Source organism: Cavia porcellus, unplaced genomic scaffold, assembly GCF_034190915.1.
Source record: "Cavia porcellus strain 051 isolate PalLab524CR breed Dunkin Hartley unplaced genomic scaffold, mCavPor4.1 scaffold_19, whole genome shotgun sequence".
Classification (NCBI taxonomy): domain Eukaryota; kingdom Metazoa; phylum Chordata; class Mammalia; order Rodentia; family Caviidae; genus Cavia; species Cavia porcellus.
The window spans coordinates 40,739,045-40,754,878 of record NW_026947502.1 but is presented as its reverse complement, the minus strand read 5'-3'; the positions used below and the strand labels follow the sequence as shown (position 1 = coordinate 40,754,878).

Here is a 15,834-nt window from a genome sequence, read left to right as displayed (position 1 = left end):
GGTAACTCAGTGAGTTAAAGCAAAAAGAAATCATTTGCTGGAGATTTAGTTAAGTGCAAGACTACTTGCCTAACATGTGTAAGACCTTGTGTTTGATTCCCAGCAATGAAAAAAACGCCAAGAAACAAAATCGAATATTGCATATTAGTCATTTTGTTTAACATATCTATCCAATAATAATAATAATAAAACACCTGTGCATGGAGGCACATGGCAGTAATTCCAGAACTCTGGGAAGCCGAGGCTGAAGGGCTGCAAGTTTAAGCTCAGCCTGGGCAATCTGGTAAGACTTGTCTCAAAACAAATCAAAAGAGTTAGGAATACAGCTCAGTGCAAAGGTCCTGAGTCTAATGCTGGAAACGACAAGCAGCAGTAGAGAAAGTAAAGCACTTGTCTTGTCTGGAGGTTCTTCCCTCAGCCATTTTCTCATCTCTCTACCTCTGCCCTCTCCCATCTTTCTGTCTGTTCCCACTGCCTTTTCCACTTCCACCACTTCTCTCGGCTTCCTCCTCCTTTCTTCGGTCATCACTTTCCATTTCTACTTCCCTTCCTTCTGTGCCTCATCCCTTCCTCCCCAGCACCCTTCTCTTTTCCTTCCTTCTAAAGCCTTTTCTCCATTCCTCCCCATTCTCAAACCCATCCCTCCCTATTCTTTTCTCTCATGTTATCCTAGGATTCCTTCCCCATACATGTCCTTCCACGCACACATACATATGCTATGGCCATGAAATTAAAAGCAAGCAAATAGTAACAGAAGAAAATACAAATGGCAATACAAAAAGTTTAAGGTTCACATTGTCAAAGAGGAACTGGAAGAATGAAAGGTTTGTAAAAGAGTATCAAAAGCATGGTGGCTCACGCCCATCATCTCAGCACTTGGCAGGCTAAGGCTGGTGGATTGTTCCAAGTTCAAGACCAGCCTGGGCTACAAAGTGAGCACATGGCCAGCCTGAACTGCATAACGAGACCCTACCTCAAAAAGAAAAAAAAAAGGTACTGACTAAAAGGTTGAATAGACAGCAAATCATAAGAGGCATAAGAACTTAGAAAAGCAACAAAACAAATAAGAAAGATCACAAGTTAGAACCATGGAGAGGGCTATGACTCTGAACTGTAAGTGGGCACAAGTAACTCTCCGTAAGATATCTTACAGTTCATGTAAACAACTGGTAACTAACATACAAGGGATATAGAGGGACTATTCTGGTCAGCTGGAGGCAATACTGTTTTGTTTTCTTTCCTCGGTACTGGGGATCAAACTCATGACCTTGCACTTGCCAGGCAAGTGCTTATGCCACTGAGCTAAGTCCCCAGTCCCTGGAGGTAATACTCTGGCAGTATCTCTTTTCCTCACCAAGCTATCTTACATTCCCTTCGACAGCATATCACACTAACATACAGCTTTCCCCTCTAAAATACCATCAGGTATTATATTATAGAAAGCAACCACCGTACATGATGGATAAGGGTCTCAATGCCTATCCCATCTTGATTAAAAACAGGCTAAGAAAGGCTTAGTAACTGGTTTTAAATGCCATAAATCCAAAAATAAACTTTTGCAGAACTCAAAATTTCTTAAGTGGGCTGGGAGTATAGTTTTCATAGGTAGAATGTTCAGTATACTGTAGTGTTAGTAATGCTTAGCATGACTGAGACCCAGGATTGACAGTCTCTTTTTTAATATTTCGGTGGTCAGAGCATCTGTGAAATTAGCCTCTGAAATGGTGTAATCCTCAGATAAGTCTAAAAGGCTTATAGTTTGTAATGACAGTTAGGGTCATCAACGTATTTTAAAACAATGGTAAACAACTGCCATGGGTCCATTATACCCTAAACACATTCTTATGCATGTAGGCAGTTCTCAGAGGTAACTAGAGCAATATCAGTTAGGTAAGACGCGTTAAGGTCACTAACAATCACAGACTGCCCAGCTGTGCTCCTTAGCTCAACAACTGACATATCTTCCTAAGAGCAGAACCATTCCTTCTCCTAGTGCAACCCTCCTACTCTATACTTTCTTTAGACAAAAGGGCTGGCATAAGAATTATAGCTCTACACTGTATGAGTATTGTCAATTGTCTAAGTATAATCCATCAATTGGGAAGAGCAAAAGTAAAGTCAACAAATTAACTATGTACACTACCATGTTAGGATATTTTAGGGTAATAACATTCATGGAATGGTGAAAACAAGGGAAATATTTACACAGTAGAACCAAACTGACAACTCTTATGTGTCACAAAAAGTGATTTCTAACTATAGTTAAGTAATAGGTTTCCACAATTAATGTAAGTATAGGCAAAAATTCAATGGGATAGCAAGTCTTTCAAGACCACAGGAAGGAAAGCAAGTACTATCGGATCTGTCTGTCTGTGTCTGTATGGCTTAAACTTACATCTATTTCACAACAGGATAATCTGAGGTGTAAACACACTTCACTTCCCTAAAAGATGTTCAATAGTCATATAAATGATTGAGGGCTCATACCCTCTCAAATAAAGTTCTTTTAAAAAGGAAACCAGAGAAGTCACATTCTAGAAGGTACAAAATGAGGAAGTAAAATGTGAAAAAGTCCGAACAGCAATCGTAGTATAAGAGTCAAAAATTAGACATAAGTGTAGAAAAAAATACAAATTTATGACTTAAAGACATCTGATATAGAGGCAAATTATCTCAGCTCAAACTCACTTCATGTTTCATACTGAGCATCAGTCACTCAATTTACAGGCAGATGTGCAGGCCACGGACTCTACTATTACTTTAATCTTCATAGGATCAAAAGTTCTACAGCCATGGCCTCAAAAGTTACAAAGCGGTCAAAGTCACATTAGTGGTGTTCTATTACGTGGGAAGAAATAACCAATTCACTGACCTAGGCATATATTTGCTTGTTTTACGCCAGGAAAATCCATTTACAGCTCGAGGATGGGCCAAATATACAAAAGAAAAGTCAATTTCTCCTTGGGATTGTTTGTCTGAACTTGCATCAGGAGAGGTAACAGCTGTCCGCCAGTTTTCTACATTATACCACACCTTCAAAAGACAGTCATCCTAAAGAAAAACACAGAGCCAAATTAAAATGAAATTTAATTTAAATAGCCAAACTAAGATTTTTCTCTCCAATGGAATGAACTTAGAAATAGCAGGAGAGGTTAGCCAGAGAAAATGAGAAGAATCTTTGATTCTCATAATTTTCAGTTAGCATTCCTAAACCTGCTTTGACAATTGAAGCATGTGAATCTGTACACTGTATTCAAGAAAAATGTTACTATTTTATATACGCTATAGGAAATGGAGTCATTCAGGAAAGACTGAAAGATGAAATTAAGGGCTCTCCTTTCTAAAACCAAGTATCAAATAATAAATCAAAAATACAGAGACCACCACTGAACAAAAAGACACATGTATTTCATGTAACATTTCAAACAAATGTTAGCAACGGTAACTAGTAAGCAAGTAGTATTATGTAAAGTATTCTATATATAACGGAATTTCTGCCTAATTTGGGAAATAAAGAGCAACGGAGACTGGAATGTAGTGAGTGCTGCTTCTACTCTGTAACTGAATTTCTACTGTAAAACCAATCAAAATAAAGTTTCATTTCGTGCCTTAAAAAAAAAGATACTCAGTTTGCAAATCACAAAACAGTCTCAAATCACTATTGTTTCACGAACTGTTTGGTGTACTAATGGTTAAAAATAAAATCAAGAAAATATACTGTGCTGAAATCTACAGGTGATAATAAGGTACATATATGTGCATTTAAGGAATGGTCATCAATGTTCTCCTTTAGAAAATCTATAGCCTTATATTTTAAATCATCTAACATATGTATTAGCTAAGAGATAATGTAATAAAGCTATAATTTACTATCCACTGCACACAGGCACTGTGCTAGTCATCTTATATACATTCTCTAAATTAATCCTATGATTAATAACTTGTGAAATAGATGTTACTATCCTCATTTTACACAAGAAAATAAAAGGCTCTAAAAGATTAACTTGTTCAAGATGAAAAAACTGGTAAATGGTAGATTTATTAAGTCTAAAATGTTTCAATCATACTATATTGTCTTTTAATACCATTACACCCAATTTTTTGTTACATAATATTTTAATAGGAAACAACATTTTCAAGATATATAAAAAACAATGCCAGCTAATATACATACAGTTTTAAATAAAGTGTGAATACACAATAGCATGTCCATAATTTACCTTCCCAGCAGTGGCAAAAAATTCTCCATCTGGTGAAAATTTCATCAAATGAACTTGGGAAGCAGTTCTGTAAATTAAAGAGGTAAGATATAATTTACAAAACAAAGCTAAATAAAAAATAAAATATTCTCAAAATCATACTCTAGCAACTGCCTCAGACAGAAAAATGTTTAAAATAATATACATGACTGACTTACTGACTGACTAATTACAGTATTGGGACTGAACCCAGGCTTTCACACTAAGCTACTTCCTCCATCTTTTTTCTTTCCTTTTTCTTTCTTGAAACAGGGACTCACTATGTTGTCCAATCTGTTCTTTCAGTACTCAAGTGATGTCTCTAACTCAGACTCTCTAATACCTGTAATTAAAGATGTACTATACTTGCTTTAAAAGTAAAATTACTTTTTGTTGAGCTAAGAATTGAACCCAGGATGTTGCATATGCTAAGGAGAATCATTTAAATCCATGAGTTGGAGACCACTTTGAGAGTGTCTCAAAAAAAAAAGCTATAAATTGTCTCTTCACTCTGAACATGGCTATTCTACCACTCATAATGACTGCTCACTTGAGCCAAAAGTTTTTTATATTTTTATCTATTGTCTTTGCACTTCAAAACATGTACTCATGGCCTACTCCCTCGTTTCTTTCATATCCATGCTCAAAGGTGGCCTCTATTTCCTTTCCCCTTACCCTATACTTGATAGTCCCAACATCTCTGTGTTTGTTTGTTTGTTTATGAGACAGCATCTGCTGGGTAGACTAGCCTTGAATTCACTATGTAGCCCAGGCTGGCCTTGAACTCACAGTGATCCTCCTGCCTCAGCCTCCTGAGTGTTGGGCTTATAGGCATGCATCACTATACCTGGCTAACATATTTGTTTAATGTGTAACCACTATCATAAATCTGTCACAAACAGAGCACAATCAAAACTCAACTTTTAAATGAATTCTAAAGAATGCAATCTTCAACTTATCCTAAATCAAAACCTCATGGTTTCCACATCCTTGCCTTTTTTGCTTGCTTAAATATAGTTTAAATAATTCTATAGTTCTATTGCATGGTACTCCTAGAAACTCTTAATTCAACATTCTTCCTCTCTCACAAATGCACAAAATGTACTTCAAGTTCTTAAACAGATCTGCAGAAAAAAATGCAATACTATTCCTCTTCCACCTTTAATGATTCTGAAGCAAAGCCACACCTCTTTCTAAAGAATTAGTTATTCAATTTGGTATCTGATAACCATAAGTCTGGGAGATTGGTCATGGAAGAACATGGAAGTCACACAACCCTGAAATCTCTGAGAGAATACCAACTGAAGTAAGGAAACAACTTCATGAGATTTTAAAAGCAATCAGGTCAGAGGTGATGTCTCAAAGAAACCTTTATATATTAACCTTTTTATGCCTGTGACCTAGATGGGGGAGAAAAACACTTTTTAACCAGCTCCTCTGAAATCTGCTCCACAAATTTTAGATACAGGAAGTCTATCTGGTACTCAATTTGGTATCTGATAACCATTACTACTTCATATTAAATTGAGTCAGGAAAAATTTCATGTAACATCCTGTTTATACTATTATTGGTCTCTTCCTATCCATTCAACATAATATTGCAAACATTTTTACAGCAACCTGGAACACACTAAGCACTCAATAAACATGTTAAATTAACATAACCAGGATTATCTGAGGGACATGAAAATTAAGCCCACTGATTTATACTTCCAAATTGTGCCTTAGAAACAAAATACCAATTCCATTCACTTATTGATAGTCATAAATACTTATTTCTACAAGCATTCATTATTAATAGCCATTATTCATTATCTTCTTTCTGGACATCAACTTTTAAAATAACTGTTAGTGGTCTCTGCCTACTGGCTGCCACCACCAGAACCCTGCTTCCCGCAGGCTGCCAGTGTTGGTAGAGGGAGCCAGGAGATCGACCTCTGTCTGCTGGTTGCTGCCACCAAAAGGCTGCTTCCCACAGGCAGCCAGCAGAAGCAGGGACATGAAACCAGGTAAGCCAACTGTACCGCACCTGTGGAGGAGCAGCCAATGTTGGAAGTGCCTGGGGCCCCACAAGCAGTTTGTTAGGAGGAACCCAGGAAAATGAAGTAGCAAAAGGCAATCTCAGACCTCCAAGCCACACAGAATAAGTCTGGGAGATTGGTCATGGAATAACATGGAAGTCACACAACCCTGAAATCTCTGAGAGAATACCAACTGAAGTAAGGAAACAACTTCATGAGATCTTAAAAGCAATCAGGTCAGAGGTGATGTCTCAAAGAAAGAAGAAATCACAAACATAGTGAAAGAAATGTCAGCATATCTAAAGAAGACATAGATAAAAAAAGAGAAGTACAGGAAAATGATGAAAATGTTGAATGAGCAATATAGAAAGGAATTACAATGCATAAAACAGATTGAAAGAGATATCCAGGAAATTGAAGTCAATCAAAAGCTGGCAAAACCACTTAAAAAAGACTGAAGATACTTTCAAACCTTGAAGAAAGGATTACAACTGGCAATAGTGAAAGGAAAGATCTCTTTAAAATAATAAGGAATCATGAAATAACAATTCAACGGCTGCAAGATGACACAAAGAAGCATAATTTAACATTGATAGGTATTAGTGAAGAAGCGGGGTCAACATAAATGAAAATAAAAGGCTATTTATGGAAGTAATAGCAGAAAACTTCCCAAACATGGGAAAAGGATCTAGCACACAGATAACTGAGGCATACAGAACTCCAAGTACCCATAACCAAAGTAAATCTATATCCAGACATATAATAATCAAGATCCCAGAAATTCAGCACAAGAACAGAGTATTAAAAGCTGTTAGAGAAAAAGAAACATCATCTATAAAAAGAAAACCAATCAGAATCACACCAGACGTGTCAACACAAACCAACAAGTCAAGAAGAGTTTGGTGTGAAGTGTTTCAAATCCTGAAAGAAAATGACTTCCAACCCAGATTGATGTGCCCTGAAAAACTATCTTTCAAAATTGATGGAAAAATAAGATACTTCCATGACAAAGAACAGCTGAAGGAATTCATGACCACCACACCAACCCTACAGAGTGTTAAAGGATACTCTAGAGAGGGATAAAGGTGACCATGGTTCCAGGACTAGCAGCAGAGAAGGATCACCAAACAACCGACAGGCAATTGAATGAAGGGGAAAAGTGACGGGCTAACAACAGGAGGATAGCAGGGCAGAGACAAACCAGTGTATGCTGGTTGTAACCATTAATGTAGATGGCTTCAGGTCAGCAATAAAAAGAAAACACAGGGAGACTAGATCAAGAAACAAGATCCATTAATACACTGTATAAAAGAAACACATTTAATTAGAAAGGAAATTCATAGACTGAAAACCAAAGGAGATAAAACAGTTGTTCCATGTGACAGGAGACCAGAAACATGGGTAACTTGCCCATCAACTGCAGAATGGATAAGAAAGATACAGTATTTTCATATAATGGAAAGCTACCCAGCCATAAACTAGAATACTCTCAAAGTTCTTATAGGTAAATGGATGCAAGTGGAGATCAAGGGCAAAAACAGTTTCGTAAGGGTGAACTCTATCATAAAAAACAAAGAGTTAGTGGGATCCAAAAACCAAAATAGTTATTGTAAAAAGTGACGGGGGGTGGGCAGACACCCGAGAAGGAAAGGTGGTAACTACTGTTGATTTCTTATTATCTTGTCTTGAAGTCTTGTATTATTTTTACAATTTTATTAGGTTGGGCTTTGTATTAGATTTTACTTCATCTAATGGCATGGGCAGCTATTTTGAACATAATGGGTTGTATTATGGTAATCATGGTTGGTTTCTTATTATCTCATTTTGAAGTTTTATAATGCTTTCGTTCGTTTATTTAATGGCTTTATTCTGCTGTTTGATTTTATTATGTGTGATGATATAGCTATTTTGAAGAATATGTGACCTTATGGTAGCCAATGCTGATTTCCTATCACCTTGTTTTGAAGTCCTATCATGTTTTTGTTCTTTTGTTTTGATTGATTCTATTCTGCTTTATACAATTTTATAACCATATTGTAAGTCAGTGTCATTTTTTCCTACCACTCATGTTTTGTATTTACACACACAAAAATATAAGGGATATTCTACTTTCAATAACACAATGGAGGCAGAAGTGTGTAAATGTTATTAGCATGAAAAGATAATGAGAAATATATTTGTGACTGAAATATCGAAGTAATGTTCTCTAAATGTTTAAAATACTTAATATACTTTTAAATAACAATAGTCATAAAGTATAATTTCTTAGTCAAAGTATACCTACTTCAATTTTTTTTAAATTGAAGTTTAAAATAATTCAGTGTCCTTGGTTTGGGTGAAACATTATTAAAATTGAAAGACTAATAAACTTATTTCTCTAACATGATTTTCTAAGGTACATGTTCATAGTACATTATGATTACATCCTTCATGGAGAGCTGGTGCATGTACATTCCATTTCTCAGCTCTCCTTTAACTTGCTCCTCTCTCTCCTCCTCCCTGCACCTCTTGGACGTATTTTTAATATGTATTTATAGTGCATGATGATCACACACCTCACAGGGTCATGGTACATATATATATAGCACTTCACAATCTTGCTTTGTTCTATTGAGTTTTTCTTTCTGTTTGCTTGTTTTGAGACAGGCTCTCACCATGTAGTTCAGGCTGGCCTGAACTCTCCTCTGTGTAGCCAAGGGTGGCCCTCAAATTCACAGCTATCCTCCCATCTTAGCTTCCTGCAATGGAAGTATAGGTGTGCACCACGCCCATCTCCCCTTCTCTTCCTTCCCTCTTCCTCCATTTGTTTTTCCTCTTCCCATAAGCAATTCTAAAGAAAATGAGACATTATGGTAGCCATTGCTGATTTCCTATCATCTTGTTTTGAAGTCCTATCATGCTTTTATTCTTCTGTTTTGAATGGTTCTATCCTGTTGTGTTTTGATTTTATTATGTGTGATGGTATGGACAACTTTCTTGGGGAAAATAAGATATTATAGTAACCACTGTTCATTTCCTGTTATCTGACTTTGAAGTCCTGTAATGCTTTCATTCTTTTGATTGGTTTTATACTATTCTATTTATGCTTGCTATTATTGTATGTGAAGGTATGGTTAACTATTTGGAAGAAAACAAGAGACATTATGGTAGCCACTGTTGATATCATGTCTTATTTTAAAGTTCTGTGTTGCTTGCATTGTTCTGTTCTGATTTGCTTTGTTCTATTTTGTTTTGCTTTATTCTCTTTTAAATTTTTTTTAAAAATTATTAAATATACTGCACCTTTTTAAATTTTGTGTCCAAGCACTGCAAAAATTAACAATATTTAAAATGTTCTCTTCTATTATATTATCTGCACTTTTCTAATAAAGATTTTTATGTTTGTTTTAGTATCAGGAATAGAACTCATGACCTTATGTTTGCCACGAAGGCACTGTGCACCTGAGCCATGTCCCCAGCCCTCCAATTTTTAAGACAGACTTTTAAAAAGACATTAACCCCTAAATGGTACATATCCTTCAGGTTTTTATTCTGATTTTCTGTTTTTTGCCCTTCTGAAATATTGTATTGATACAGTCAAAACTAATTTTTTGAGACAATATTTCGCCATGTTGCCCAAATTGGTCCTGAACTCCTGAGCTACACATGATTTACTGACTCAGCTTCCCAAATAGCTGGTGCTGCAAATGTGTACAACCAAAGCTGGTTGGTCAAAACTATTAATTCTTCCCTTCCTTTTAGCTTCAGTTTTGGTGTCATATTTAGAAAGTTTTTCTGGATATTTTGTTCAACAATAAAATGCAAATGACAAATACAAGTCAAGTATATCATTTAAATTTCCTAGTAGTGAGCTACTTTGGTGGCACATGCTTATAATTACAGTTCCTTGGAATGCTGAGATAGAAGACCCTAACTTTCAGGTTAGTCTGGGCAACTTAGAATGATTCTGGCACAAAAATAAAATTTTTAAAAGGCTGAGGATGTGCCTCTGTGGTACAGCACTTGCCCAGCACATGAAGGCTCCTGGTTTGCTTCTCACTACAGAAGGAAAAAAAACCTTATCAGCCACATTAAAAAATGAAAATAGAAACAGGTGACATTACTTATATGTTACTTAATGTGCAAAAAGTACTATCATTTCAACATACAGTCAATAAAAAACTTGTTAAGGACAGTCTACATTATTTCATGTCAAGTTTTTGAAAGCTAGTGTTTACTTATTATACATGTACACGTCGTAAGATATTTTACATTCTTTCTTATGTGTCTGCTCATTTTTGAAATTCACTATTTTTATCTCCCAGCGCATCCAACTGGGACTAACCTCATCTCAAGAGCTAAATAGTAAAATGTGGTCAAGGCCTATAATACTGGACATTGTAGCTCTAGAACAGGGAAACATGAACTATATTTCCTCTAATATTTTTGTTTCATTGTACACAAACTCAGTATTTTAATCCACCTGACAATTTGATACCAGGTACAAGGGACTGTAACTCACTTTCCCTTCCTTAGAACTAGCTAATTATGTTGCTTTATACACTGAATATGTATGACCAATTGAGTCTTAACCTAGTTCCTCACATGTCTGCTTCTATATTAGCAACTAACTGGTAGATCAGTGACAGCTTTACTATATTACTTTTGTGTTTTTTCTTTACTAATTTCCCTGGTTCGTTCAAATGAAATTCAGAACTATGCTCACAAGAATTCCAATGAAATTCTGACAAAAACTATAGTCAATATATAAATTAATATGGGAAAAACATACTTCTCCATAATATAAAGTCTTTCATTCAAAATTATAAAGAGGGTATCTTTTTTGTGTAATTTAGTAATTTCTATTTAAAGATCTTCACATAGATCTTATGTATTTCTTATGTAAGACATTTGATGGCCGCTGCTGCTGGGGGGACACACAGACCCTAGCCTCTTCCTGTGAGTCAGCATCATTCATGGACTGCGGTGTAAGAGAACAAGAAAACACAAAGCAGCAAGCCCTCTCTGTGAACTAGTATTATGTGCAGGCCACCCCCACCAGAGGGAAAAGCCAGACCAAGCCTCTTTTGCCTCGTGGGCTGGAAAACAAGAGGCAATGCCTCCCACCGCCCCCATAAACAACCAACTAATCCGAGAAACACTATGATGGTGATGGAGGTGAAATGCAATTTGCTGCTTGCAGTGTTTGATGTTTCACTGACTTTACAAGCCTAGTGCAGGTGGTCTGATCACCCATTCAGAGGATCATGGTACACAATGTGGCATCTATAGGGGATCTCCTTCTGAAGGTGATAGCCATTGTTAATTCCCTATTATCTTGTTTTGAGTCCTATGTCATTTTCATTGTTTTGTTGGGTTGAGTTTTATTTTGTTTTGTTTTGTTTGATTTTGTTACATGCAATGGCATGAGCAATTATTTCAAAGATGGCAAGATATATTATAGTAGCCATTTTGGATTTACTGTTATCTTATTTTCAAGTGCTTTATTGCATTATCATTTTGTTTTTATTGGTTCTATTTTGTTTGATTTTTACTACATTTAAAGAAGCACTGTGGTAAACACTGTTGATTTTGTATTGTTTTGAAGTCCTGTGTCATTTACTCTGGTTTATTTTGATTGGCTTTGTTTAGTTTTATTTTGCTTGGTTTTATTCTCTTTAAAATAAAATAAAAAAGACATCTGAAACACAGAAAATGGTAAATTCTTGGTGTAAAAAAAGACATGTCATACACAAAAAGAAATCAGTATTACTACGGTTTACACAAGTTAACAATGCATTTATAATACAATAAAACCACAAAGAACAAGTTTAAGTTTAATCCCCTAATGAATTCCTTACTTGCAATGCCAAATGCATCTCCAATCTCCAAAGTTAAGATCTGTTTTATCTGGATTTTCATCTTCATTTGGCTTCTTTAAGCTAGTATTAGACCAGAGTTGCAAACAGCTGGAACCAGTTAAAAGACGACTACCTGAAAAAAAATTTATTTTACTATTTGTTATGTAGGTATTTAACAGTGAGTTCAAATATAGTTTTACTATGAAGGTAATAAAAAGTCTAACAAAAAGACATTTGGATACAGGAAGAAGGGTTATGTTATTTTATTGGAACAGCTTGGAAAAGAAGAGAACATACTTTATGATCTCTCAGTTCAACCAACAGTTAATGAGTATCTTCTTTGTACCACACACTGACTAAACACTGGAGATATACTGATACATAAAAACTGCTCTTTTTCATGAGTTCACATTCCAGTAGAGAGAAAGACATGGGAATATTATAATTCACTGTAAAACATGATAGAAATGTATGCAGTCTTAAAGGAGGTGAAATCATGAGCTTGTAGTAAAAGTATCAGGGAAATCATGACATGAACCTGGTCCTTAGGGAATGAAAAGGAGGAAAGAAGAGGAGACAAGACCTTTCAAAAACATGCAACCTCCACTGCCCCAAACTCCTCTTAATGTAGTGTGGCTGTGGACTAAGGTAACATAAAAAGAAACGAGGTTACAAAAATTGCTAGGATGAGATTAGAAAGCACTTTTTCAAGTTTGGAAGGAGTCTGGGCTTTGTTATAGAGAGTTAGAAGTCAAAAATTTTGAAGGAAGAGGGAGAAGGTCACCTAACTTTATCTGTGTTTCACAACAAGGGGTATAAACAGAACATCAACAGAGTTGAAAAAGCCTGTGACTCTCTCTCTCCACTGAGATAATACAGTAAAGCTGTATTATAATATGTACATTTTCTAAAGAACTGATAACTTTCATCTTTGAAAGACTTTAGTATACAAAGAAGATTAAAAATCTATTTCAGAAAATAACTACAGATAAGATGAAAGAAAATAAAAGAGCCAGGCAAATCTGAAGGAGCAGTATTTTATTAAAGTTAGACTGAAATCAATTCAAATTAGAGTCTAATGATTCTATGGATGATAAATTTAATTCCAAAAGTAGCCAAAAAAAGAAACAGCTACTGAATATACAAAAAAGGAAATGAGAATTTTAAATATTTCACTACAAAAAAAAATTAAACACAAAAAGAACAACACAGATAAACCTTATGGACATTGTAACTGAAGTCAGTTATAAAAAGACAAGTACTCTTTTAAGTATTTACATGAAGTACTTAGGGCAGTCAAAAAGAGTACATCAGTGCTTTCTACTACCTTGATAGGTATGGGAATGGGGAGTTTACTTACAGAGTTTCACTTCCAGAAGGTGAAAATACTTATGGAGACATTTGATGATAATAGTTACACAAAATCATGAAAGCATTAAACACTTCTGAAATGTATACCAAATGTGCTTAAGATGATAAATTTTGTATCTATACTCACCCAAAATTTTTAAAAAGGCAAATAACAAAAGGAACTGTCAAGCCTTGACAACAACTGAACAATGAGAAAATGAGGTTCAAGGACAGGCTTCGACTCTAAGGTCTGAGATTCAGCAGAAGAGTAGGGCAGCATGCATACAAAGAAGACAAAGAAGTACAAGCAGTTTCAGCCAAAAAAATAGCTGGTAAAAATAAACCATTCACATTGGCAATCAAGAACATGTATCTAGGTGCTGGGGATATAGCTCAGCAGGCACAGGGCGTGCCTGACAAGTGCAAGGTCATGAGTCCAATCCTGGTACCCCTCTCCGCAAAATAATGTGTATCTTTCTGGAATGATTATTTTATTTCAAACACAACAAAACAATAAGTCTATGGAAAAAGCATATATTTTAGATAAGAAGTCCTGTATCTAAATCATCAGTATGAACAGGATCTGGTAATTAAGTGAGCCTTAATAAAATTAGGTGTCTGCATACAGTTGCTTAAGGGTTAGCTATATCTCTACCCTAGGCCAGGCACTTAGCAAAAGCTCAATATGTAGTAGAATAAGCAAGTGAAAAATTTCACAGATGGAAAAATAAATCACAGAAAGTCCTATTGAGACAGTCCATTTATTTATGTTTATCACTGAATTTACCAATGGACAAAAGTGTGTGTGTATGTTTTATGGTACCAGGAATTTTGAATCCAGGAGAAAAAGAAATCACAGAAAGTCCTACTGAGACAGTTTCTTTATGTATGTTTACCAAAAGACAAAAGTCTGTGTGTGTGTGTGTGTGTGTGTGTTATGGTACTGGGAATTGAATCCAGGACCTTTACCCTAAGCCCTTTTTGTGCTTTTTGAAATAGAGTCTTAAAGATGCTTGGCTGGTCTTCCCTCAGTGCTGGGATTATAAACACATATTACTACACTCAGCTCACATTAAGCTGAAAATGGAATTAAGGATCATATGAAAGATTACAAATTTAATGTAAAGCCATGCATATCACACACCTATAGTCTCACTTATTAAAGAGGTTGAAGCAAGGAGATCGATCAAGCCCAGGAATGCAAAGCTAGAATAGGCAACATAGTGAGACTTTATTTCATTAAAAAGAAAAAAATTAATAAAAAATAGTAAGGCACAGAATGGAGTAAAACAACACATGATAAGGTGTGGTATGGTAGATTAATCTAGAACATGAGAGACAGATGTATATATATTAAACTAAGAAAAAAGTTAAAAGTCTAAAATAAAAAAAACTTTATGATTCAGTCAAGACACAAAAGTGCATTTGGAGCACTACACAGCACTATAATTACATTACTAACATGATTTGAAAAAAATGATACCCTATTACGTGGCATATTACACGTAGTCAATAAGCATTTAATCAGAACCAAAATATTTTCACTTTTTTTTGAGACAGGGTCTCACTATGCAGTTCAGATTAGCCTTGAGCTCACAAGGTAGCCCAGGTTGGTCTTGAACTCACAATGATCCTCCTGCGTCAGTCTCCCAAGTGCTGGCATGTGCCACCACACCCAGCTTAATATTTTCATTCTTGTTGGACTCATACATATTCTCAAAGTAGTCTCATTCTGTTGTCACATGTCAATTCTATTGCTTACATGCATTTTATTTCCATGCATCCCTTTCATTATTCATTAGTTCATATGCTACTGAGTTCTTATTATAGTAAAGGCACCAGACAAGTTTTTTCTCATTCAGACTACTAGGAATGCAACTATGCCAACTATCACTATGCTTCAGGGTCAGGTCTTTGTCCTTGTTACCACACTGCTAACAGACCAATCTTACAAAACAATATCCTTAGCACAACACTAACTTCTTTCAAAGCCTTAAAGGGTTTTCAGTGTGGGTGTATGTGTCAGTGGTAGAATTTGTGCCTAGCACACATAAAGCCCTGGGTTCAATCCCCAGCACTTCAAAATTAAACTGACAAGCAAGAACAGCCCAGTAATACTGCAGCTTTTAGACAATTAAAAAGAATTAGGGCCACAGTATAGCTAAATGGTAGAAAATGTTCTTAATATACTCAAGACCATGACTTCAGTTCTAGAACACACACACACACACACACACACACACACACAAAGTATGTCCAGTTCCTTAGGGTGATCTTTAAAGTATTTCATAACACATTGTAGTTTTTCCCCTCACCAGGATTCACTTGAACTTAATCTGGCTCCAATGAAGTACTAATATTAGAATATAACTTATTGTGTTTTTC

General features: G+C 35.6%; 1 protein-coding gene across 2 annotated transcripts in view; it reads right to left on the bottom strand.

The window, feature by feature from the left end:
• The window catches only part of Dmxl1 (Dmx like 1), a 165,664-nt gene that overhangs the window by 116,074 nt on the left and 33,756 nt on the right, over positions 1 to 15,834 (bottom strand). For both annotated transcript variants that reach the window (XM_063230962.1, XM_063230963.1), the window contains exons 5-7: positions 12,100 to 12,232; positions 4,221 to 4,287; positions 2,873 to 3,051 (exon numbers count right to left, since the gene is read on the bottom strand). In XM_063230962.1, the coding sequence (XP_063087032.1) occupies positions 2,873 to 3,051; positions 4,221 to 4,287; positions 12,100 to 12,232 (379 nt within the window). The remainder of the gene's footprint in view (positions 1 to 2,872; positions 3,052 to 4,220; positions 4,288 to 12,099; positions 12,233 to 15,834) is intronic.